Source organism: Polypterus senegalus, chromosome 13 (assembly GCF_016835505.1).
Source record: "Polypterus senegalus isolate Bchr_013 chromosome 13, ASM1683550v1, whole genome shotgun sequence".
In the NCBI taxonomy this organism is placed as follows: domain Eukaryota; kingdom Metazoa; phylum Chordata; class Cladistia; order Polypteriformes; family Polypteridae; genus Polypterus; species Polypterus senegalus.
Window position 1 is genome coordinate 120,855,870 of NC_053166.1, and position 25,694 is coordinate 120,881,563.

The 25,694-nt window shown below is 39.8% G+C and overlaps 1 protein-coding gene across 1 annotated transcript in view; it reads right to left on the reverse strand.

The window, feature by feature from the left end:
* The window catches only part of fam193b (family with sequence similarity 193 member B), a 107,367-nt gene that overhangs the window by 17,828 nt on the left and 63,845 nt on the right, over positions 1 to 25,694 (reverse strand). The window contains exons 3-8 of the mRNA XM_039774095.1: positions 17,968 to 18,154; positions 13,680 to 13,898; positions 9,601 to 10,006; positions 9,246 to 9,435; positions 6,496 to 6,729; positions 1,877 to 2,873 (exon numbers count right to left, since the gene is read on the reverse strand). Coding sequence (XP_039630029.1) covers positions 1,877 to 2,873; positions 6,496 to 6,729; positions 9,246 to 9,435; positions 9,601 to 10,006; positions 13,680 to 13,898; positions 17,968 to 18,154 — 2,233 coding nt within the window. The remainder of the gene's footprint in view (positions 1 to 1,876; positions 2,874 to 6,495; positions 6,730 to 9,245; positions 9,436 to 9,600; positions 10,007 to 13,679; positions 13,899 to 17,967; positions 18,155 to 25,694) is intronic.

The following is a 25,694-nucleotide window of genomic DNA, read 5'->3' on the forward strand; positions in this document are numbered from 1 at the left end:
TGAGGTGTACTTTGTTATAATAGAGAAAGGTGTTTCATAAGTCCTAATTGTTCTGCTGAAATTTCCTTTTCAGTTAGGTGGTTGTCTTAGTCGTGGGTATATCTACCATTGATTTTCTTGAAAGTTACCCTTGAACATTCTTTATTTGTTTTATATGTGTCACTGACATACTTTACAGTTTCAGGTTTAAAGGCATTCAGCCCATCATAACCATTTCAATGAAATGAATATTACACATCTCAGTTGGAAAATGATGGTTCATCATATAAAAAGGATGGAAATGAAATATGAATTCACTAAACAAACCAAGTCAATTTTAGGTTTTTGTTTTCCAATTGAGCACAAGAATATACTTCAGCCTGTTTTTAGTTTTCAATAACAAAATTTAGTTGAAGTTCTTCTAAAGTTTAGTTTAAACAAAAGGCCTTGACTCCTGTTGTGTAGTTGCACAACTCTGCTGATCAGCAGCTCCAGGCTCAACTCAAAAGCAACCGCAACCTATGCACATGAGCTTAACAAAACAAACACAATGAAAACATATTATTCATAAGTAAAAAATTCAGAACAATTATAAAACAGGATTTTTATAAAGGCTTTGAATATTCTTGCAACAACCAAGAAAGATACATTAATGAATAAATATGAGCCTGAAATTCACGTATTTACAGTCAGAATTTTCACGAATTACTCAATTTGTGTGGGATACCCATAATCCTGCACCGAATTTCAAGTCCTGCTTTATGTTATGTTTAGTAATTGAGGACAGGTTGAAATTCATGGTAATTTAAACAACAAGGCTACCATGAAGGCATACAGTTATTTTTCTTGTAGACACTACACAATTCTGTAAAATAGGCTGATGCCTAAAGGAATTTGCCAGATGTCACTTCCATTTGCTATTGTGTTGCAAGAATGAAAACTAATAAAATAATTTTTTTTAAGATGACTTATAATTTGGTATTAAAAGTGGAAAGTGGTCACATTTAGAGAAAACTATGTAAGTAAAACTTGAAGATGCATTAAGATGCATTGAAAATCGCTTTATAACTACATGGCATTGTGCGGTGTCTTACAATTGCAACGCTGCATACTGTGATACAAATATAATTAGGTTGTGAATTTTAATTATTGAGAGCCTATTGCAACCAATATGACAAACAATAGCAGGGCAAAAATGATGAAAACTTGGATCAGACTGTCATGAGGATAAACTGCACTTTTAAAAGCATAACTCAAACGAACCCAAATAATACGGCAGAAAGTACATGTTCATGCAAAAATTATACAAACAGAGGCAGTCCACCAAAGTAGTCATTACTGCATTGAGGCTTGTAAACTGGCGGGGGGGTTGAGGCTTAGGTGGGGAAGTGGGGAGTGGGGGGGTTGGAGAATGTGGTAAGTTTAATTATAAAGACATCAAGCTAATGTAGGCTGTTATGAACATGGCTCTATAAATTGCACACCACCACCATATGTAACATGTTGGCACCTAAGCATGTGCAGTGTACTAACAATTCCTGTACATAAAAAGTAGGCAAAAGCCTTCATGAGAAGAATATAGTTAACTAATTTAAATTCCACTAATGATTTCCTAAACTGATTCAGAGGAGCATCCAACAAAACCTTTGTATTAAACAAATTCTTCTACTGTTAAAATTATTTCAATGTCTGTAAGTATTTGTTTAACATATAAGTTAAATCTTCTACACCAGATTAGGCCTGTCAGCAACACATTCAGTTTAAAGTGACCAGCACACCTTACACAATGATATATTTAAGATGCAAGTACTCAATATTTTGAGGAGGGCATTCATTGCAAGCTAATCAACTTAGAAAAGCAACATATTGCCAATGAAAACAAACCCAACACACTTACCTATAGAGCTGTTGGACTTGTCCACCTTATTTTTGTTCTTTTTGAGCTTGTTCTTAGACTGCTGACAGGCCTGAACTGTCGAAATATGAGATTTCATCTCTGGTACACAACCTCCCTTGGGTCCTCCTTTTGCGTCTCGAGTCTCAGCACAGTTCCTTTCTAGCTGCCTGCAGCCACTAGAGTCCAAGCTGCCATTTAAACCCTTAACTGCCATTGCTGGGCTCCTTGGAAGCTCCACAGGGGCTGCTAGGCATTGGACTTGTGATTTTAAGTTAGGCTTTGAGCTGCATCCTGTTTCAGAAACCTTGAACAGTTGATCTTTAGTTTTCTGACTTTCCATCCCTGGGACAGACTTGTTGACCTTTGATGACTGCTGTTTTTTGCCCTTTTTCAGCTTCCCACTGTTTCCAGTTACTATGGTTTCTTTAGAGTCAGAACAGTCATCTTTGTTCTTCATGCATGATGAAGATGAGGCTGTGAGAGAAGAGTTTGTAGGACTGCGGTTCCTTTCTGGTGTACGTACACGAATAAGTTTGGACAGATTTGGGGTGGCATTCAGCCTCCGGACATCATCACTGGCACTGCAGTCTTCTGAAACAGGGTCCTCCCTGCCATTGACCAGATGATTTTTCAGGCTACCTAGAGTCAGTGGTGAAAGGTCTAAGTCGATCTGCTGCTGGTCAGAGGAACCATTAATATGTGACAGCAAATGGTTGCTATCAAGTGTGGCCGCTTTCTTAGGAAAGTCATTTACATCCAAGTTGAGGTCATACATGCTAAAAGAGGCCCTGATTGAGTCTTTAATGGTATTTTTAATTTCTTCAAGCCGACTAGTTAGAAAACTGTTGACTCTCTCCAGCTCCCTCTGAGGCCACTCAAGCACCCTATCACTTTCACTGTCTCCAGTAACTGCTTCATTAGACTGCTGGCCAGGAGGAGGTAAGCGTACATCTGGCCTTTGGCGGTCCATGCTACACTGCTGAGCCTTCTCTTTTTCCTAAATTGGTCAAAAAAGAAAAAGAACAAATTAAAATTGCATTTCCTGTGAGGCAAGTGATTTGATCAGAACAGCCGTAAGTATCTGCTAGACCTAAACTTTGTCTATTTTTTGGAATAAGCATTGGCAACCTTGGGAATATCTGTTACAAAGGTGGCTTAAATTGGCTTTTTTAGTACAACCTTTGAATAACCAGTATGCAATGGTTGTTCTCATATAGTGATGCATGTTCTCAATGCCTTACTCACACACAGTCTTTACAGCACTGAGAGCCAGGGGTATACTTCTCCACCCAAACACTTGTGAATCCATGAAATAATAAAGTGATCTTCATGTCTGATTGCAAACAGCACCTTTTCATTAAGACTGCAAATTTATACAACTGCTGTGCTTTTTATGACCATAACGTCTGTGTCTGTCAAGAAAAAAAATATGTAAATCTCTACGCACAGTTCACAATCTGTTGTCAGTTCGCCTTTATACCATTCCCCAATAATGCTCCTTTTAAATGGCAAAGGCATAGAGACAGATTAACAATGTTATTATCTATGGGAGAAATATACTAGGAAGGAAACAGGTCTGGGTGCCTTAAGAGATTACGTCAGCTAGTGTCTTTTTGCGGAAGTCAAAAACATTCTAGGCCAGTGCAGTGCCTCCAAGCAGGTATTAAAAACTTTACTCAGCTGTACACCCATCCGCATCATGAAAGATCCAAAGACATGAATGAGTGTATCTCCATTATGGCTTACTATCATTCTCTAATGATCACACTGTCAATAGAGTAAAGGAAGTTGCTCAAAAAAGTTGTAGCCTGGTGTTTCTGGGGTATGGGTTTGGTTGTATTTAAATCCAGAACATAAATCTGATAGAAACTTATCAAGTCGGGAAAATGCTCAACTGGCAGGAGAGGGAGATAAAATAGCAAATACTTTTGTACTGTAATAATAATAATTAATTACACTTACATAGAGCATTTTCAACCTAAGACAGCACAGTGGCGCAGTGATAGCACCATTGCCTCGCAGTAAGGAGACCAGGGTTCACATTCTTGGTCCTCCCTTTCTAGATTTTGCATGTTCTCCCCGTGTCTGTGTGGGTTTCTTCCAGGTGTTTCGGTTTCGTCCCACAGTCCAAAGATATGCAGGTCAAGTGAATTTGATATTCCTGTGTGATTGGGTTGTGTGTGTGTGTTTGCCCTGTGATGGACTGGCTCCCTGTCCAGAGTTTTTTCCTGCATTGCGCCGTATGCTAGCTGGGATAGGCTCCAGCAGGCCCCTGTGACCCTGTTCAGGACTAAGCAGGTTAGAAAATGACTGACTGATTACCATCCTTCTCAAAACACTTTTAAAAATACAGTGGGGAACCACTTCAACCAACAATGTGTAGCATCCACCTGGATGATGTGACGGTAGCCATTCTTGCACCAGTACGCTAACCACACTTTAGCTATTAGGTGACTAAATGGTGAGGGAGATAGAGTGCCAATAAGAGACAGGGGATGGGCCAAAATCACCAGGCCATGCTGGGTAATTTAGCCAGGACATTGAGAAATATCTTTACTCTTTTTGAAAGATGCCCAGAGATCATTTATGATCACAGAGAATCAGAACCTCGGTTTTGCATCTCATTCGAAAGATGGCAGCAATTTTTACAGCATGGCATCATTGCATTGGGACATTGGAATCCACAAACAACCCACAGGTAAGTGCCCCCTACTGGCTTCACCAAAAACTCTTGCAGGAGAAACACAAACTTTTCCTAAATGGTCTCTCATCCAAGTACTGGCCAGGCCCAAACATGCTTAGTTTAAGGGGGATTATCTATTCAAAAGTAATCATCCACTCCTGCTCACCATATTTATCCAGGGTACATACATTATTTTTTTTTTTTTTTTGTGTATAAATATAGCCAGTGTTTTGTTTGATAAAAAATGCAAATGAAAATTAGAGATGCTAGGAAAAGACAGACTAAAAATTATCTTAAATTATTTGGTCATCTCTGGTATTGCTGTGTAAAACAAAAATATCAAGAGAGCTGTATGAACTAGCAGCAAAAATTATGGAAAAGCACTGCTTGGGTCAATTTTAATTAGAGATTCATCAAAGAAGCCAAATGATATGCCCTAGGCACAGAGGTTACCAATGTGGATGTAGTACAAGCTCCTAGTCCTCAGTATTATATAGTGTGGCATGCCAATTTCTATATACAAAATCTCAGAAGTGCAAGAAAAACACAGTAAAAATAAAAAATCAAGATCACACAGAGTAATAGCAGTCCATAGGTATGCTTCGTTAAACTGATGGAAGACATGCACCCCAAACCACACTCCTTAAGATTTATGCAAATTGTTTTTGGTGATGGCCATTTTTTTCAACAGAGATCTGCAGTGGATACTTTGAATTACTCCAAACCTTGGCAGTAAAACACCATAAGGAAATGTTTAGAATACAGGATGTCAGCACACTGATAAGCATATTGCCTCATACAGCCTATATTTTAATGTATTTTAAAATGTGTAGAAAAGCTAATGTTCATTTCCTTACAGAAACAAATTCTTGAACATCTTCGTCAAGGCCTCAACTAACAGTTATGGTTGGTCTTATTCTTTATCCATAAACGCTTCACTATATAATGAGGAAGTTGATTTAGTACAAATTTTTGACGGAAAATCTTCAAGTCTCTAATAATACTCTTCTTTATTACCTAAGGAATGAATTGTATGTATGTATATTAAAAGTGATTTAAAATTTACAGATCTCCTTAAGTTCTACAATTTTTCATGTGACCTGACTTAAATATAAAGTTGTTTTAATAGGTGACTTTTATAGTTATGTTGATGGTCAAACTGCCAGCCTCAACAAAAGCTTCCACTGCTCCTTTAACACATTTGGTATTCCAAATTATAAGTTAGATTTAATTAATGTCTTTCCCCTTTGTTGACTGAACTACTATGTGGCAATTACAATGAGTGCCTGATACTAAGCATTTGTAGTTTGTTTAATCATCTGTGTCCTGTAAGAGGATTTGACATTATATCTATTTTTAATCAAGTGAACTGAATTTAACAAGGGGTATATGAATTGTATCAGTTAATCAAACAGATTGACTGCCTGATCAATTTGCTAGCCCACATCAACCATCCCTTTATGAATAATTAAACTGTTTATAAAAAAAAAATCCCCTGAGCTGATGACATTATAACTCAAGCTAGATCATTTTATAAAGGAAACAAAGCTGATATTTTTTACAGACAAATCCCTGAAAATAGGAGATCCAATACACAACTGTATGTACAGAAAATCAACTTGTATAATATTATAGAGTTATAGATTAAGAGTTATAGCTACCAGCTTGTTTTGCCTATAGAATATTCAAATTCAATTAATTCAACCAGTAAAAGCAAAAAAACGCTTCTAATGAGAAAACTACTGCCCATCAATAAGATGCTCCATCCCATCTAACTGAAAGAGGTTTTCCACTATTCACTGCTATGATACTGCCCTTGATCAAGGTGCTCCAGCAATATAAGGCTTACAATCATTTACATCCTTCTGTGGTGCAACTTAAGTTTTCAAGAAAAAATAGAGATGCACAATTCAGTACATAACAGTCAGATTCTTACCTTCTTTTTTTGCTTGTGGCGTGCACGTTTGGCAGCCTTAGCACTATTAACAGGCTTGGGCTCAGTACTATTGATGAAGTCAAGCAGTTCATCCACATCTCTATGATCTATGGCACTAGGCATAGTCAAGTCAGAATCCTGCCGCTGGGGGAGCTCCTCTTTTCGCCGAGTCAACCGCGATCTAAGCTTTTCTCTAATTTCTGCATAGTTCCGACTTGTTGGGGCAGCAGGTGGCTATAAAAAAATTAAATATGAAAAATTTACATTTACAACCTATGGACAATTTGCAATAAATCAGTGACATAGCTGGGTAACAAAGAAATCCAGAAGATAGCAATACTGTGAAATCTATTGTCATTTTCCTAACCACAAAAGAACTATTATTTGCTGGTCTCAATTCAACATTCCATGAACCATTTGATTTAACAGCTATACTAATAAATTCAGAACGAGTAACAAAATAGACATGCAACTACATCCAAAAATTAATTTTGGACCACACTGCATTTAATTGACAAGTATTTTGTTAAATCCCTTTCCATAAATTTCCTTTTATAGAATAAATGCTACATGAAAGATGCATTAAAACGGTAAACATGAACAATGCACATAAAAGTGCTTCTATTAGAGAAAGCAGAGGTTGTCCATTAGGCTGTTCCTTACAGGCAACTTTAAATTACTTTCTTGGAAAATATATTTCTGTTATAAATTAAGAAAACAGCAGCTTCCAAATTTTATTTAACACTGTTGTCTTAATTCATTAAGGCGTGCTCTTCGAGAACATTTAGCCACAGGCTCATTCTACCATGATTTGCTAAGCAGTGCTTCTGGGTATATTTTCTGCCCACTGCCCAGGTAATTCAAGGCTTCCCATTCTTTCAATTCATTTTGATATTTCTGCACAATATATATTTATTCATTTATTTTATATATGTATTTATCGATTGATTGATTGGCTATATTTGTCCTGTGAGTGGGTATCATTTTATTTTATGATTTTGCTGATGTATGCATTGAAATGTGCCTTTGGGGTTAATAAAGTTTATCCATTCTAATGTATTTCACTTAGTAGAAACGCAACACTGAAAAAAATAAGGGCAAAGTTTAAAAAAGGCAAAAAGAATGCCAACTGCAAAGGACTGGGATTGTTGCTGTTTTCTATCTGTCTGTCTATAAAGTGGGACTTGGCTACGTCAAAGCTACCTGAACAATAGCTCTTTTTGAAGCTGGTACCAGTGATTCTTAAACTATCAAAGGATCTCACCCCCAAGATCATATAATAATATACCCCCTCCCCACCACATGTAAAAGTAATAATGAACTGGGAGGAGGAACAGGACACTGACTAAACAGATTACTCTCTGCAACCAATGACGATCACAGGAGAGAGCTCCATCTCTATGCAAAAAGAAAAAACAGTTGAAAAGGGAGCCAGAGCAGGCTACAGGAGTTGGAAGAATCAACAAGTAACAAACAGGAATGAAAAGACTAAACATGCGTAAGTTGCGACAATGAGACGGTATGCTTTAGGGCCAAATGAAACACCAGAGCAGCCACCAGGGCATTTTCTAAGGCCATAACAATGGAGAAAAGGCAGTCAGAGATGTAATTAGTTATAGCTTTTCTTACTGTAACATCACTTAAAGACACTTGCTTTTTTAATCTTGTAACCTTTAAAGAAGAATAAACCTGTCTTTTTATTATTTCCATAATCTATGTTGTCCTCCTTTCTCTTCTACCCCCATGTAGGGTTGCTACAATAGGAATGTAATTGTGCATGAAATAATAAATATGAAATAAACTGATTACACTATTTACTAAAGCAGTGCCTTACATTTTTGACAAAAAGCCAGTGCCATTGTCCACCTGCATACACATCAAACACTGCAAACTCGCAATACCAATCAACAATCAGCTTTATGTGCTTTTTGCAGCATGTCATGTGCACGCATGATAACAGAAGGCAAAAGGGCTATAGCCAAGCCACAATGAAACATAAAAAAATAATTATTTTCTAAAACATATGTTGTGTTGCTTTTTTGTTTAGAAGATGGTAGAAGGAAAACAACTGTGGACTGAGTATGTAAAGGTAATTAGTAACTTCTAGTTTCCTGTTGCTAGACATTTATTTAAATCTATTTTATGATAAGGCAGATCTAATTTTAGAATTTTGTGTCAAAATAGTATTGTGATTTGTTGCACTTTTAAATGAAGTTGGAATGAATCATCTTTAAATCATCGTAATAACATTACCAAATACTGTTATGTGTGCCAAGTTGCAGCAATCTGTGAGACAACAAAACTAATGTACCACGAACTAAAATGCCCACACACCCTACACAACTCCCCCCCAAGGTGATGGTGTCATACATTGTCAATGTTTTGAAATGACTAAGTAAACATTTAAGATACTGCACAGTCCTACTGTGATGATGTTATTCTTTTACATTTATACACAGTAATTTAGACTAGCATGACTTTTTTAAGTTTAATGTCTATTCTATGTAAGTAAAAATGAACTTTCTAGTTTCTAAAAGTGTTATAGCACCTTGCATCTACCGTTTTTTGCACAAAATTCCCAATATATTTCTCAGAATTGTTGGAACCTACCGAATAAACTCTGAATGATTTGCAAACGTTGCTTTATAGAAGCAGCATTTCCCTAAATGGATACTTCTAAATAGTTGCTTTAAATGTCTGATATATAGTAAGTATGTTATCCAAGAGGGATATAATAAGTCTAGGCATACCGCATTATGGCCAAAGAACTCGCAATAGCAGCAGTCGCAGTACTTCCCATCCTTCTGATTGTTAGATGAAGAAGCACAAGAGCTTCTTTCAGAGCTGGAGTCCTCATCTTCGCCCAGCCCTTCCTCCAGCTCACAGGGTGGGTGACACGAAGTGCAGTTTGCGAGTTTGTGACTTTTGCAAGTCTGATCTCTGTTGAAAGACAAACACTGATGTCATTGTAAGATTTACCTTATTTGCTTTCAAAAATAGGCACTGAGGAGATTTGCACATTTTAAATTGATATCCACAAAATTGACTGTTTTAATCAATGTCATTTCACCAGAACCAATGTGAGATTTAAAGAAATTTACTGACCTGCAGGCAACAGAAGGTAAATGTGCTGTACTTGAAGGTGCAACAGTGCCATTACTATGTCCATTGCATGGATGACTACACGCTGTTGTTGGGGGTGGCACTTTTGGGTGTGGTGTATTTGCAGTAGGAATGTGGGTGTTTTTGCAGGTTCCAGGCTTATGTATGGAGGAGGCAGGAGTGTCCGGCACAGCTGCCATCTTTGATACTGGCACATGGAGGTTTGGTACCAAAGGGTTAAAAGGAACATGTGTGCCCATCCCAGGGGAAGAAGTCACATGAACATGCTGACTAGACATCTGCCTGGGTAGAGGAATAGCGGAATGCTGTGCAGAAAGACCAGTTGGACTGTTTGGTGGCACTGCTAGGTCCGAGTGCTGATGGTGCTCAGAAGAATGAAAGGCTTCACCTGTAAGAAAAAATTGTTTTCTCATCTGAAAAATTATAATGCATTTAAAAATAGAGCAAAGACTCAAATACTTAAGATTATTAAGTACAAGAATTTAAACTTTCTTGCAATGGTGAAGATTTCAACAGGTTAGTAGGTCAATAAAGAGATAGTGAAAAATTTAAGACTACTTAGTTTAGGAAGCAAACAATGACCATTAACACATGTGAAGACTATTATCTAATATCTATAAATAATAAAAATCTCATTAATCAATGGATGCACAGTGGTAGCGCTGCTGCTTCGCAGTAAGGAGACCTAGGTTCTCTTCCCAGGTGGAGTTTGTATGTTCTCCCTGTGTCTGCGTGGGTTTCCTCCAGGTGCTCCGGTTTCCTCCCACAGTCCAAGGACATGCAGGTTGGGTGAATTGGCGATCCTAAATTGTCCCTAGTGTGTGCTTGATGTGTGTGTGTCCTGCAGTGGGCTGGGGCCCTGCCCAGGGATTTGTTCCTGCCTTGCTCCCTGTGTTGGCTGGGATTGGCTCCAGCAGACCCCTGTGACCCCGTGTTAGGGTATAGAGGGTTGGATGATGACTGACTGACTGACTGATCAATCAATTTTCAATAAATGTCACAACTTTACAAACTCATTGCCCACATTTGTACTATACCACGTTATGAGATACGCAATCATTCATCCCCTTCCCCACCAACACATACACATACGTCCCTACAATAATGTAATAAGTAACTCAGGACATAACTTACAATTATTTAGACCTTACCAATTTCTACAACAGATAAATCTAACTTCAGGTTTAAAAAATAATCAAACACAAACTCAAAATATGCAATAGTCAACCGCAAGTTTAAAAAAGTAATTTAGAACCATGTTCAGCAGCACTAATTTGGAGTAACATTTTTCTATATAGGTTTATGACTCTATTACTGTACATTGGAGGAATTCTGGCCCAATTCTTTATAATATTGCTTCATTTAACTTTGTTATTATGTAGTTTTTCTTAAGGTTTTTCCAAAATCAATAGGCCTACAGTTTGGACTTTTGACAATGTCATTCTAAATTCTTGATACTGTTTTTCCAGCCATTTAGTTGTAGATTTGTTGGTTTGCTTAAGATCATTGTTCTGTTACATCATACAGTTTTGGACAAGCTTCATCATTTGGACAGATGAACTTACTTTTTCCTTTATAATATGACTTGCTGACTCTGTAATTGTGAGATGTCCATATCCTATGGCTGCAAACAAACCTAAACATCACCCATCCACCACTGTGCTTGACAACTGAACAAAGGTTCCTGCAGTTATATACTGTGCTTGATGTTCACTAAACATGACATATTTAACAACCACACAATTCATTAAAGTATTCTGGATGGATAAGACTGTTCCAGATATGAAGTAGCTCATTCAGATTCAAGTTTCTAAACCAAAGCCATTCTGCCATTTTCTTCTTACAGAGAAGGAACCATCTCCTAACTAACCTGTCATATATGTTCACTTATTAAAAATACTCTAATACACTGATATTTTTTGGGAGAGTTCTCTGCAAAGCCCGACAGTCCTGAATATTTTCTACTTCTAAAAGAAAAAAGTTGTTCACTGTTCAAATTGTTTGGAAAAGGTATTAGAGCTCTTTCCAGACTGATGAACAGTAAAACTTGATTCACTGCGATTACTGCAGATGTCTTTAGCTTGAAATAACACAAGGAAGAATACTCTAGACCATGGGTTCTTAGACTGAGTCCTGGGGAGCCTCTAAGGGTGCAGGCTTTTGTTCCAACCACATTCACAATCAGTAACAATAACGGATCTCATTTAATTAGTTGATCTTTTCTCTCTTCTCTTATTCTACATTCAGAAAAGCACAACAGTATGGTTTTTACATTAGTAAATATTTAGAAGTATTTCTATTTTTTCAATATCTCTAAATGCTTCATTAATTTTTTCTATTATTTGGAACATTTCCTGTATAGCTTGCTTCTTTCATTGTTTCTTAATAATGACAATTAAAAAGAAGCAGAGCAGACATCTGGGAAAACAACACTGAATGATGAAAAGCTGCAACTGCTTTAACATCACATCCACTAATTAGTAAATAATGGATTAAACAACCAGAAAACCTGGACAGGAACAATGAAAATTAGGATGAAAATATTGTCAAAAATATAAAAAAAATTTATTTCCCAAACAACTGCTTAGTACATTTTAATAAAATTTTACCATACTAAGTTTTGTCATTTTTACACTGACTCCAAAACACAGAAAAAGGGTAATAAGAGATCACTTCATTAGGCTAGCAGTCCAATTAAAAAATATATTAATTTTTTTTTTTTTTCGGTAAAATGATTTTATTTACTAGCCAATAGTTATAAATGCAATAAAAAGCAAAAAATAAGTTTGTCTTAACCATAATTTTCGTGGTTATATGTGACCAAATAAAATCGTGGGGCACACGAGGTTAGACTGTGAGGTAAAGTATATTAGGAAGAGGTGTGGTGAAAGAGAAGGATGTAGAGAACAGACAGTAATTAAGGATACTTATAAAGGCATCTGTCCTCTAACAAAAGAAAAACAGCAGGAAAGAGGGAGGAGTATAATACTTAAGTATAATCACACAAGGATATATTTCCTATATATATAGGATTGTACATTGCACTCTAGGTGCAGTTCAGCAAGAGTTTTACATTGACATTTGTTGAAATAACAATGCATCAGACTGACACAAATCAGTTCTGCTTTTATAAAAAGAAACACTTGTGTAGGATAGGATTGTATCCTAGAGCAGCACAAAAATGTCTTGTAAGACAAAGTGTTTAACTTAAAAATATAACAAATATAAAATATGACTTCAGTCTGGAAAATAAGCTTTTATTTTAAATTCTCATTGTAAAATTATTATAATTAAAAATGGTAGAGGCAGCAAATGTATAATATTAGAATGATGTCTATAGTCAAAAACTGGAAAATTTCTCACTTTCACAGTTTGTCAACAGGAAACTTGTCTAAGAAATAGGTGTATGTACCAACAGTTAAAGCTCACCACATAGGTAGGAAAATAAAAAAAGAAAAACTATATAACTTGAATTCTTTATTTAACTGATTGACAAATGCTACTGAAAATTTGAAACTGTTTGACAGCTTCAGGCAGGATACTACTTGGTACAATTTACTTATCTTCATGACTTTCTTTTTAACCCCATCAAGTATGCAGAGGCAAAAAGGCACCTTATCTGTGGCCAGAGGAGATTAAAGTCCTTGGTGACCACTTTAGGTGCGCATTGTGTGCCACTCCTTATAATACACTACATCATGTTATACACTGTAAATTCTGCCATTCCTCATTCTTATGAGAGTACAAAGCCAGTAGGTTGGAGAATGTATTTTTTGTCTATAACCATTAACTCATCTCATACAATCTTTCCCTTCAAGATGATTAATAACTTAGAGCTTTACTTTCAATCCTCACATAACTCAATAGCAGTTATTAGCAATAATAAAAATAATAGCAATAAAAGAATTACTTAATCCAATTAAAAAAGTGTTCTTTAGCACTCTAGCAGTTAACACTTGAGTTAGAAACAGAAATTATTTTCCACTACAGAAAAAAAAACAGTGTGGAAAATTCAGCATACTGTAATTAGATTCAGTCCATGCAAGAGATAGTCTTCTTACCAGGAGGTGTGGGTCTGCGGCACATAGTCTTGAAGTGCTTGGGGGTGTTCTTACACAAATCGGCAGAGGTAGAGATGGGAGAACCAGGAGATGCTGTACCAGAATTCTGAGATGCTGGATGGCTATAAGGGCACACTTTGGTCCCAGGAGACTTTGCCGTTTTGCCTGGAGCCTCATGAGGAGGTCTTTTATCATGGCATGATGGTCCCATGGTGCTAGCTAAAATAGTACAGACCAGTTATGTAAGATACTTCAGAAACAAGGAGAGTAAAACAAATAGCCAATACACAGACATGTAAATACAAATAAAAAGATTTCAAATACATAATCTGCAACTCTGTGATTGAACCCATTTTTGGCAGCCACACAGCCCCTGAAGCACTCCTTTCCATTACAATGAGACTGCATATAATAATAAACACAACAGTATATAGCTGTAAGACATTATAGTAACCAGTCTCATATGCAAATGTTATGAATATTTATAATGAGACTAAATTAACTGAAAGGGATCTTGATTTAAAATACAGTTGCACCTCAAAACACAAAGGAAGGACTATCAAAATATTTTAAAACATACTTTAAGTGCTACTTTTAACTTAGTGATAAATTAAGTTTGTCATACCGGCCAAAGAATTAACACTACTAGTACTACTTTATATAACTGAAGGCTTGTTGTTCTAGGTGTTTGATTCTAGCTTTAGGTACAAGATATCCAGGATTCAAATCCCAGACAAGCCCTTCTTAACTTCCTCACTTGTAGCATAATGCTATTTGTTGCCACAGTGATTTTAAACAGTTGTGTTCTCTACACTGCCATGCAAAGTTTGTGTGACTTGCAAACAGACATCTGATGGAAGTTAAGAGGAAGTGCATTTAGGACAGAAGCCAAGAAGCACTTCTTTACACAAACAGTTGTTAGAGTCTAGAACTTGCTAATGAGACACATACGTGATCTAGACACCTTAACAACCGAGTGAATGGTCTTTTCCAATATATCAAATTTCAAACATTAGAAAACAAAGGTACATATTTAGTAAACTAAGTGTACAAGTGAATCAGTTTAATTGTACTTTAAAAGGAGGTTGGGAGTATGTGCTGATAGTGTGTGCTTTAGAAGGCAAGGTGATAATCCACAAAGATGATATGACTAACATTTTAAAGTACCGTATACCTTATAGCAAATAACTTACTAACACACTTCAGTATGTCAATAGGAGAGTTTGAGAAATAGTAGTCTGTTAGTTCAAAAACAATTACTGCAGTGTTTGCAATATTACCTTTCAGGACACTTGGCATAATTTCGAATAAGGTACATGTGAATGCTGTATTTAAATGCAAGGGCCTGCTTTATGTTCAGCAATAAGAAAAGAAAAAAAGGAAATGGAAAAAAAAATAATATCAGAAGTACTAATGGTAAAGATTCTAACACTATGTGTTTATAAAGTTAACCTTGGAAAAAAACATGAAACCTCAAGACTGGATGTTAAAAACCTGCCAGCTCAAGTATCCCAGTGTTAAAACATACATTCATTTTGGTGTCCTTACAAAGTAAATTAAATACGGTTGCGGATTGTAACTCTTTGTAATATTACATACAAATTAACTGAATTAATGGATTACAATTTTAAAGAAGTGACTCTATATTAGGGGCAGTACAGTGGCATTCCATTAGTGTTTCTATGGAAAGGTTAAGGAGGTTTGGTATGAATCCAAGCTTGTCTTTGTTAGTGTACTGTATGTTAGTCTTCTCCTATTTTGGTTTGCTTCACATATTCTAAAACTAAAGGTAGTGACTCTAAACCAGTCTTATGCGAGTATGATTGTGTGCATGAGTGTTCCATATATTTAATGATGCCTTTAAAGCAAGGTTGTTTCCTGCATTACACCCAATGCTGTAGATATGGACTCTTGTTCCCGGCTGTTCAATATGTTGATTAGGCAGGTTCAGACAATGGATCAGTGGATGTGCATAGTTAAGGAAAAGCTTCCAGAAAGGTTAGGGCCTAGTAGATATAATCCTAACAGCTCTCTCACATAGAGATATATCATGAAAAAGAATTAAAGTGGATAGTATTTGACTTTTGTTCTTAAACTTCTTTACAAGTTAAAAGAAGTAGGGTTAGCAGTATCATCATGACATACATACAACAAACACTATACTTTAAAGTGTGGGTACTGGCTTTAATGCTATATACGTGTGTGTGTGTGTGTATATATATATATACACACACAGAGAGAGAGAGAGAGAACTGGTGCTGATAATAGTTATATTGTTAATTATTTTCAACAATTAAGTTTCCCTCTGAAGACCTGTAATAAAGCAATTAGAGGTATAACATGACAGTATAATAGTGGACCATATTTATCACTTGCTTTGCATAGTGGTAATATGGCTAACATTTAAGAAAAAAATAATGATTTAATAAAAGAGTATGTGAGCTGCCAAATTATGCTGTGCTCAGGTGTTGGACAAAAAAGTTATTATAATTTAATAGACCATTTCAAATTGAAACTTACAATATCAGTAGACATTAACTGTTTACACATAGGTAGTTCAGAAATTACGCTTAGGAGGGCTACAAAATCTTCTGAGTTATACAATGCATAGAAGACAGTGTTTGAACAGGTAGTTTCAGTTAAAATGACAAATCATTATAGTACAATAATGATCTACAAGGATTCTCTTACATCAAGACCACAGACAGGAATGATGCAGTCTGTTGAGCTTAGCTATGAAATAAAATAATTAAAACACACAGTAATTACATTGATTTACCAGTAAATATGATGTGAGTTTTGAGAAGGTAGCAAAATGTGGCAAATACCAAAAAAAATCATAGTTAATGCGGGCGGCATGGTGGTGCAGTGGGTAGCGATGCTGCCTCGCAATTAGAGGAGACCCGGGTTCTCCCTGCATGGAGTTTGCATGTTCTCCCCATGTCTAAGTGGGTTTCCTCCCACAGTCCAAAGACATGCAGGTTAGGTGCACTGGCGATTCTAAATTGTCCCTAGGTTGTGCCTGCCTTGAACCTTGTGTTGGCTGGGATTGGCTCCAGCAGACCCCCGTGACCCTGTAGTTAGGATGAAGCAGCTTGGATAATGAATGGATGGATAGTTAATGCTCTGAACTGCTTGCAAGTCACAGTATTTAAAAAAAATAAAAACTTTCCATGTATAAAATTATGACATTATATGGGATAAACAGTCAGTAATCAAAAAAGATTGCTTTGTTTTTGGTGTAAATAAATAAATACATAAATAAATAATACAAGAGCAGGGCAATTTTACTTGGATTGCTTATTTTGAACACTCTGCTCATTGTTCACTTTTCTCCAGAGACAAGTATTGTAATGACTCGGAGCTACCTACTACATGGACAACTAGAAAATACTGATTTAACAAAGAAGGCGGGGCTTCTATTGGAAAGATGACTATTGAATGAAGATGATTAATGTGATTTGATTAACAATTACAGTACACAGCATCTCTTCACATCATATATTTTATAGCAGTGTTTCTCAACCTCAGTCCTGGGGACCCACTGTGGCTGCAGGTTTTCGTTCCAACCAGCTTCCTAATCAGTGGCAACACCTGATAGCACTAATCTCATTTAATTAGCTAGTATTATAGAAATATTTCTGCTTTTGCTATAGATTTAAATGCTTAACTCTCTTTTATTGATTTCATTATATTTTGCCCTTTCTCTGTGCAGTTTTTCCCCTTTGTTGTATCTTATTAATGACAATTAAAAATGAGCAGCGCAGACACGCTGGCAAACAACACTGAATAATCAAAGGCTGCAACTACTTTAGTGTCAGACCTACTAATTAGTAAATAATGGATTAATTAAGAAATTAGAACACCTAGAAAAGCAGAACGAAAATCAAGATGAAAATATTGTTAAAAAGAAAAAATACATTATTCCTATATAACTGCTTGGTTCATTTGAATATATATATATATTTTTTTTACAAAACTTAGTTTTCTATTTCTATATTGTTCCCAAAACACAGAACTTGGGAAGTAACAGTTCACTTAATTAGTCTAGGAGTCCGATTAAGAACAGAAGCTGGTTGGAACAAAAACCTGCAGCCACAGTGGGTCCTCAGGACCGAGTTTGGGAAACACTGTTTTATAGTATTAACAAAAATATTCTTTGCTTTTCTAAAAAAGACTATATTGCCTCATCCAGCTCCAAACCTAGAAGTGCCAAATCATCTTGGAGGACTGACAAGTAATAACTCCAATAATGCAGACAGCCACCCCTGAGATGTCATGTACATACTCTGCTGTGTGTGCGTCGTAGATCCATGGTTGCAGTAGGTGCTACCATTGGTATGCGTCGAGTTCCACAAGCCAGACAACTTATGAGCCGACAAGAATGAGCTTGGGTCCCAATCTACAGAACTGACATGATCTGGATATCCATTCCCACAGTTTTGCGTCTTGCAAGTAGAGTGTGACAAGGATACCTGAAATGAAAAGCACACACATATTCTTCTGAAACAGACTTTAATTTACTGTATAACAATTGCAGAAAAACAATTAAGCACAAATGTAGTTTTCCGGATGTTTTCTAGATATAATAGGTGACTAAAGCTACAGCTTTCCAAGGCACAGAAAACAGCATAAACTATTGCCATGTTACTGTTATTTTTAACTATCTGGAACAGGAAATTCTTCCAACCAGAGACTTTTAAATATGTAGTGAGAGGAAGAGAGATGCAGAATTAATGAATGTAAATATTTCCAGGAAAAAAACAAAACACCTTTTTCTTGTGTTGACGAGACCAACTTTGCTGGAGGCAAACAGCAATTTATTTCACTTTTTTTTTTTTTTTTTGAGTCATCTGCTACAAATTCAGTTGTAGAATACATTTTGCTCATCATTAAGTTTAACTTCCTATAATTTCTTAATTGTATTTATTGTTTCTTTTGATATATTATAAAATAATAAGAAAAACATATACACACGTGTGTGTGTGTGTGTGTGTGTGTGTGTGTATATATATATATATATATATATATATATATATATATATATATATATATATATATATATATATATATATATATATATATATATATATATATATATATGTATGTATGTAGTGGTACCTCTGTATACGTCTGCTTTGGAATAAGTCCAACTTGGTATACGTCCTGTTTGGACACAAAAAATTTTGCTTGGTATACGACCTTTGTTTGGAATACGACTCACGTGCTAACCTTGTTTACCTCTCTCGAGACAAAGCCACGACTGCCCACGAGCGCTAGTGCGCCAGTTGCTAGCATTCAGTGAACAACCCCCGCTATAACTCTCTGTGAACTTTCACGCGTGTGATATAAGCGGGTCCACAGCTCCTGTCAAAGTCCAGCTTTAAAACAAATAATCACAGCGCTCGCAGCTTGGTGAGGGGGCATGGTGGTTATGTGGCTGAAGGTTGTCAGGGCGATTAACGATGTGGGCGTTTCTCACCAAAGTGCACTTGTGAGGGACCGTCCGCATTCATGATTGTTCCTGGGGCTGCTTAACTTAATAAACAGAAGTGTGAGTCAGCTAGAAGGGGAGTGAAAAGAAAGAACGGACGAGAGAGAGAGCGAGCGAGCGAGCTCGCATGGATAAAGTGGCTGAAGCAGGCGGTGCGAAGGTCAGCTGCAAGTAGGGTGACTCCCCAGTTGGGAAGCAGGCACGAGCTTCTTGTTTTTTTTTTAAAGAATGCTTCCTGCTTTTAACTTTGTTGTTTTTAAGAAGACTTTTTTCTATTGTTTTTAACCTCCACGTTTCACTTCTGATTTTATGGATTATGTATTTGAACTTTGGAGACTGCACTTTAATTTGAACACCTTGTTTTGTTAATTGTTTTAATAAAAGCACTTTGCACTTTTTCACCATCCCCTTGCTTTGTTGTTACCGATGAGGTTAGGAGCGAGGCACATTACCGATGGTGTAGGATTCAAGGGCTCCCCAGCAGCAGATGGGAGCATACAGCAAACCTGCATCATCACAACGTGATTTTGTGTTTTTTTCAGGTAAATTTAAATTGATTGTTGAAAAGTATGAAGGTGGCATGCGTATCCGGGACACGGCTGTTGCATACCGTTTGCCGAGTATCTACGATTGTGAAAAACAAAAATGTTATTAAAAAGTGAGGTAAAATTTTCATTTATTTCATCTAATTGCTTTTGTATTTATGCATTTCAGTATTAAGCAGTGTTTAAATTATTTTATACAACCCCATCAATGTATAATATGCCAATAGCAATAGGATTTTTTTTCATGGGAACGGATTAATCATTTTCCCATTATTTCTTATGGGAAAAATTTGTTTGGTATACGTCCTGTTTGGTATAAGTCAAAGGGTCTGGAACGGATTAAGGACGTATACCGAGGTTCCACTGTATGTATATACATACATACATACATATATATATATACATACATATATACATATATATATATATATATATATATATATATATATATATATATACATGTATATATATATATATATATATATATATATATATATATATATATATATATATATATATATATATATATATATATATATATATATATATATATATATATATATATACATACATATATACATACATATATATTATACATACATATATATATATATATACTGTCACGCACGCTGTAGAGTAGGAGGCATGGATTGATTCGACAGCACCTGGGAAACCACTCGCCGCCAGGGAATGGTGGGGTATTAACTTTCTCCCTCTGCTTCCTCATAGAAAAAAAGACCGTCCTGCACCATAGGCCTGGATGACGCAGTCGCGATACTTCCGCCCTTCCTCCGCCATCTTCCCCTGACGTCATCCTTCCCATCCTCCCTTGCGGTCCTTCCCGACATTCCTCCACTTCCGGCTCCTCCCCAATAAAATGGCGCGGCGCCAGGAGTCGGCGTCGCGCGATATGAACTGTTTGTTTATATTTTGACCTGTTTTTTTGTGTACAATATCACGGGGCGGAAAACCCCAACCCTTGCTACTGTCTCTCGGTCCTTTACAAGTGGCGTAGTCGGCAGGATACAGAATCCCGGAATGCGGAGGGACAGGACCTGAACACCGTGCTGCAGGGAATGAGCGCCCAGCTCCAGGCCCTGCAGCAAGCGCAAGCCGCTACCAACCGGGAGCTGGAGGCCACGAGGCCAGGTTAGTGGAAGCCCAGCGGGCGAGACCAGACCCGCCCAGGCAGCCGCCTCATCCTATGGTACCGATGGGCCCGCCGGAGGGCGTCGATGCCTACCTGGGCATGTTTGAGAGGGCGGCCACCCGGAACGAGTGGCAGCGGTCCGAGTGGGCGTCCATCTTGGCGCCATACCTGAAGGGACCCGCGCTGCGGGCCTATTATGACCTCCCTGAGGAGGAGGCCGCTAATTACGACCTCCTCAAGCCCGAAATATTGGCCCGCTACGGCATTAGCCCGGGCCAGCAGGCGGCCGAATGGCGGAACTGGGTCTTTGACCCGAAAAGCCCTTCGCGCCCAGGCGTTGAGTTCTGGGGCAAGATGGGCGCTGGCTACGGCCAGAGAGCCCGACGGGCGGAAAGTGGTCGGCGGGTGGCCTGTGAAGGCCTGGTCAATGCAATGCCCAGTTCCCTCGCCCAGCAGGTCGGGGCACGCCTATCAGAACATGTCGGGCCTCCTCGGCGTCCTGGAGCGTCAGTTGGCGGTCCTCCGACTTGGGGTCAGAAAAGCCTGCTCGCGGGAACCGCAGGGACGGGCGGCCACCCGAGCCCCTCGGCGCTGCAGAAGCGCCAGCCAGAGCCAAAGAGAGGCGGGTCCGCCCGCTGTTTCAAGTGTGGCGAGACCGCCACCTGCTGCCAAACTGCCCCATCACATCGCCCGGAGCCTATGGACTGCAGCTGGACATCACGGAGAGGTATTGTACCCGCCGCATCCCTTGGCGAGTCGAATCGGGAGTGGTGTTGCTAAATGGGCGCGCCGTGGTGGCTTTGTTTGATTCCGGCAGCAACATTACCATTGTTGCTTTCGCCGTTTTGTCTTACCGCAACAGTGGTTAAAGCAGCATTTGTTGGTTACCTGTGTGCATGGGGGGACTAGGTCATATCGTTCCGCTCACTGCTATCCTTACCTGGAAGTGGGAACCAATCAAATGGCGGTCGCTGTGTTACCTGACCCCCCTTCCCAGTGATCCTGGGACAAGACTGGTCTAAAAAATCAGCGGTAAGCCATTAGCGCTCGGGGCCTCGTTGGATCTTGTCATGAGGGGAAAAAGCACCCCTCCAGCGGCCTCCACGCCGTGCACAAGGGCAGGCCCTATGGGCGCTGGTGTCTCGGGGACCTTTCGTGGCTACGGACCTTGACCGGAAGATTCCGCGGAGAAGGGACTAGCCAGGGAACTCTCCCGGGCCCAGGCCCCAAGACCCTCTCGGCGGCCTGGACCATCAATTTGGTGCCGGCCTCCTTTAAGAGGGAGCAGTGGAATGATGACTCCCTGCGCTTTGCCCGAATGCGATTGTTCTGCCTAACAGCTCGACAGCGGGCGGATCCACACCGGGAACCCTTCTTTGTCCTTGAGAATGATCTGTTGTACCGGTGGCTACCCATGAGGGCGAGGTGCGGAAGTTGTTGCTAATTCAGCGTACCTTCCGGCGGGAGATATGCGAGTTGGCACATGCTCACCTCCTAGGCGCCCACCTCGGGGCCGAAAAAACACTGGAGAGGATTAAGCCCGCTTTTACTGGCCTGGGATCAATGAGGAGGTCCGGCGGTTCTGTCAATCCTGTCGAGTGCCAGACCCGCCAGATTCCTAGGAGGGACCGTGCTCCTCTAGTCCCTATTCCCCTCGTGGACATCCCCTTTGAAAGGATAGGGGTCGATTTGGTGGGACCCCTGGAGCCCTCAACCCGTGGCCACAAGTATATCCTAGTCATGGTGGACTATGCCACCCGGTACCCAGAGGCGGTTCCCCTGCGCCCGCTAATACTAAAAGCATCGCGGGAACTGGTTAACTTGTTTTCAGCGTGGGCATACCCAAGGAGGTCCTCACGGACCAGGAGTGCTTCACTTTCAAGGAGGTAGCCAAATTACTGCAGATAAAGCACCTGAAAGCGTCAGTCTATCACCCGCAAACTGGCGGGTTGGTCGAGCGATTTAATCAGACGCTTAAGCAGATGCTCCGCCAAGGTAGTCAGCGCTGCGGCAGGAACTGGGACCAGCTCCTCCCGCCGTGCTTTTGCCTACGGGAGGTACCCCAGGCCTCTACGGGCTTCTCCCCTTTTGAATTACTATACGGGCGACAACCCCGGGGAATCCTCGACATCCTAAAAGAAGGCTGGGAGGCCGAGGCTCTTCCCTCCTCTAATATTTTGAGATGCGTGAGCAACGCGCGACCGACTCACAAAGATCAGGCCCCTCCTAAAGAGCACGTGACTCGTGCGCAAGCAGCGCAGGCCGGTGTTACAACCGCAACTCCGTCCTCAGGGAGTTCCGCCTGGGACCGAGTTATGGTGCTCGTCCCGACCTCCCACTCGAAGCTGCTCGCTCACTGGCAAGGGCCTTACGAGGTTAAGGAGAAAAGGACTGCGTCGACTATTTGGTAAAACAGCCCAATCGTCGACCGGTGAAGGATCTATCATGTCAACCTGTTAAAGCCCTGGAGATAGAGAGGAGCTCCCCAGCTCCCATAGGTCACTCTCCCTTTTCGCAAGCACAACTGCCCTTAACCTCGGCGAAGAGCTGACCCCCAAGCAGCGGCAGGAGTTAGCCCAAACACTCCGAGCCATCCCGAGGTAGTGAGCGAGTCACCCGGCCGGACGCTGATTGAGCCCCGATATAGTCACGGAGCCGGGGTAATCGTCCGGGAGAGGCCCTACCGACTCCGGAGGCAAAACGCCGCAGAGGTCGAACTGGAGGTGAAAGCGTATGTTGGACATGGACATAATTGAAGAGAGCCATAGTCCCTGGTCCAGCCCTATTGTCCTCGCCTCCAAGCCAGACGGCTCCTGGAGGTTCTGTAATGACTTTAGACGTCTGAATCAGATCTCCAAGTTCGATGCCTACCCCATGCCCCGCATTGACGACCTCCTTGAGCGGCTGGGTACGGCTCGATATCTGACTACCCTTGACATGACAAAAGGGTATTGGCAAATTCCTTTAACGGCATCCGCAAAGGAGAAAACGGCCTTTAGCACCCCTAGCGGGCACTGGCAGTACAAGGTCCTCCCATTTGGGCTGCACGGGCCCGCGCACCTTCCAACGCCTGGTAGATAGAGTGCTGAAGCCCCACCAGTCCTATAGCCGCCTTACCTGGATGACGCTTGTCATCTATTCCGGCACCTGGGAGGAGCATCTACTGCAGGTGCGCAGCTGTCCTCGAACACTGGCTAAAGCCGGCCTCCGCATAAACCCCCGGAAGTGTTTTTTTGGATTAAAGGAGGCCAAATATTTAGGCTACCTCGTGGGACAAGGACAGGTGCGGCCACAGAGCTCCAAAGTTAAAGACATCTTAGAATGGCCCCGTCCGAGTACCAAGAAACAGGTGCAGGCTTTCTTGGGGCTTGCGGGTTACTACCGCCGGTTTGTTCCCCGCTTCTCCGAAAGAGCAGCACCCTTGACTGACCTGACAAAAAAGGGCGCTCCCTATATGCGGTGTGGACCGACAAAGCAGAACACGCGTTCAGTGACCTAAAGAAGGCCCTAACGCTGGCACCTGTGTTCTGGGCGCCCGATTTTGGGCTCCCGCTTATTCTCCAGACCGACGCTCGGACACAGGCCTGGGTGCCGTGCTGAGCCAAAGCGTCGATGGTGTCGAGCACCCTGTGATGTACCTTAGCCGGAAACTGATGGACCGGGAGACCCGCACGCTGCGCTGGAGAGGGAGGCCTTGGCCATTAAGTGGGCAGTGACCCACCTCCCGTACTACCTGCTGGGTGTCGCATTCGCTTCTGGTGACTGATCACGCTGCACTTCAGTGGATGTCCCTACACAAAGAGTCGAATCCAGCGGGTCACCAGGTGGTTCCTGGACTTACACCCGATAAGTTCACTGTCACTTATCGGCGGGCACCCTTCAGGCCAATGCCGATGCCCTCTCGTATTCACGCACCTCTCGGTTAGGTCCGCCCGACCTGACGGTCCTGGGCTAAGGGGGATCGTGGTCACGCACGCAGTAGGAGGCCCAGCGGATTGATTCGACAGCACCTGGGAAACCACTGCGCCAGGGAATGGTGGGGTATTAACTTTCTCCCTCTGCTTCCTCATAGAAGAAAGACCTTCCTGCACCATAGGCCTGGATTGACCGCAGTGCGCGATACTTCCGCCTTCCTCCTCCGCCATCTTGCCCTGACGCCATCCTTCCCATCCTCCCTTTCGGTCCTTCCCGACATTCCTCCACTTCCGGCTCCTCCCCAATAAAATGGCCGCGACGCCAGGAGTCGGCCCGATATGAACTGTTTGGTTTATATTTTGACCTGTTTTTTTTGTGTACAATATACGGGGCCGGAAAAACCCCAACCCTTGCTACTGTCTCTCTCGGTCCTTTACAATACATATACATATACATATATATATATATATACATATACATACATATATATATATACATACATATATACATATACATATACATACATATATACATATATATATATACATACATATATACATATATATATATACACATATATATATATACACATATATACACATATATATATCTATACACATATATATATACATATATATATATCTATACACATATATATATATATATATACATATATATATATATATATATATCTATACACATATATCTATACACATATATATATATATATATATACATATATATACATATATATATACACACACACATGTGTATATATATATATATATATATATATATATATATATATATATACACACATATATACACACACATGTATATATATATATATATATATATATATATATATATATATATATATATATATATATATATACACACACACACATATA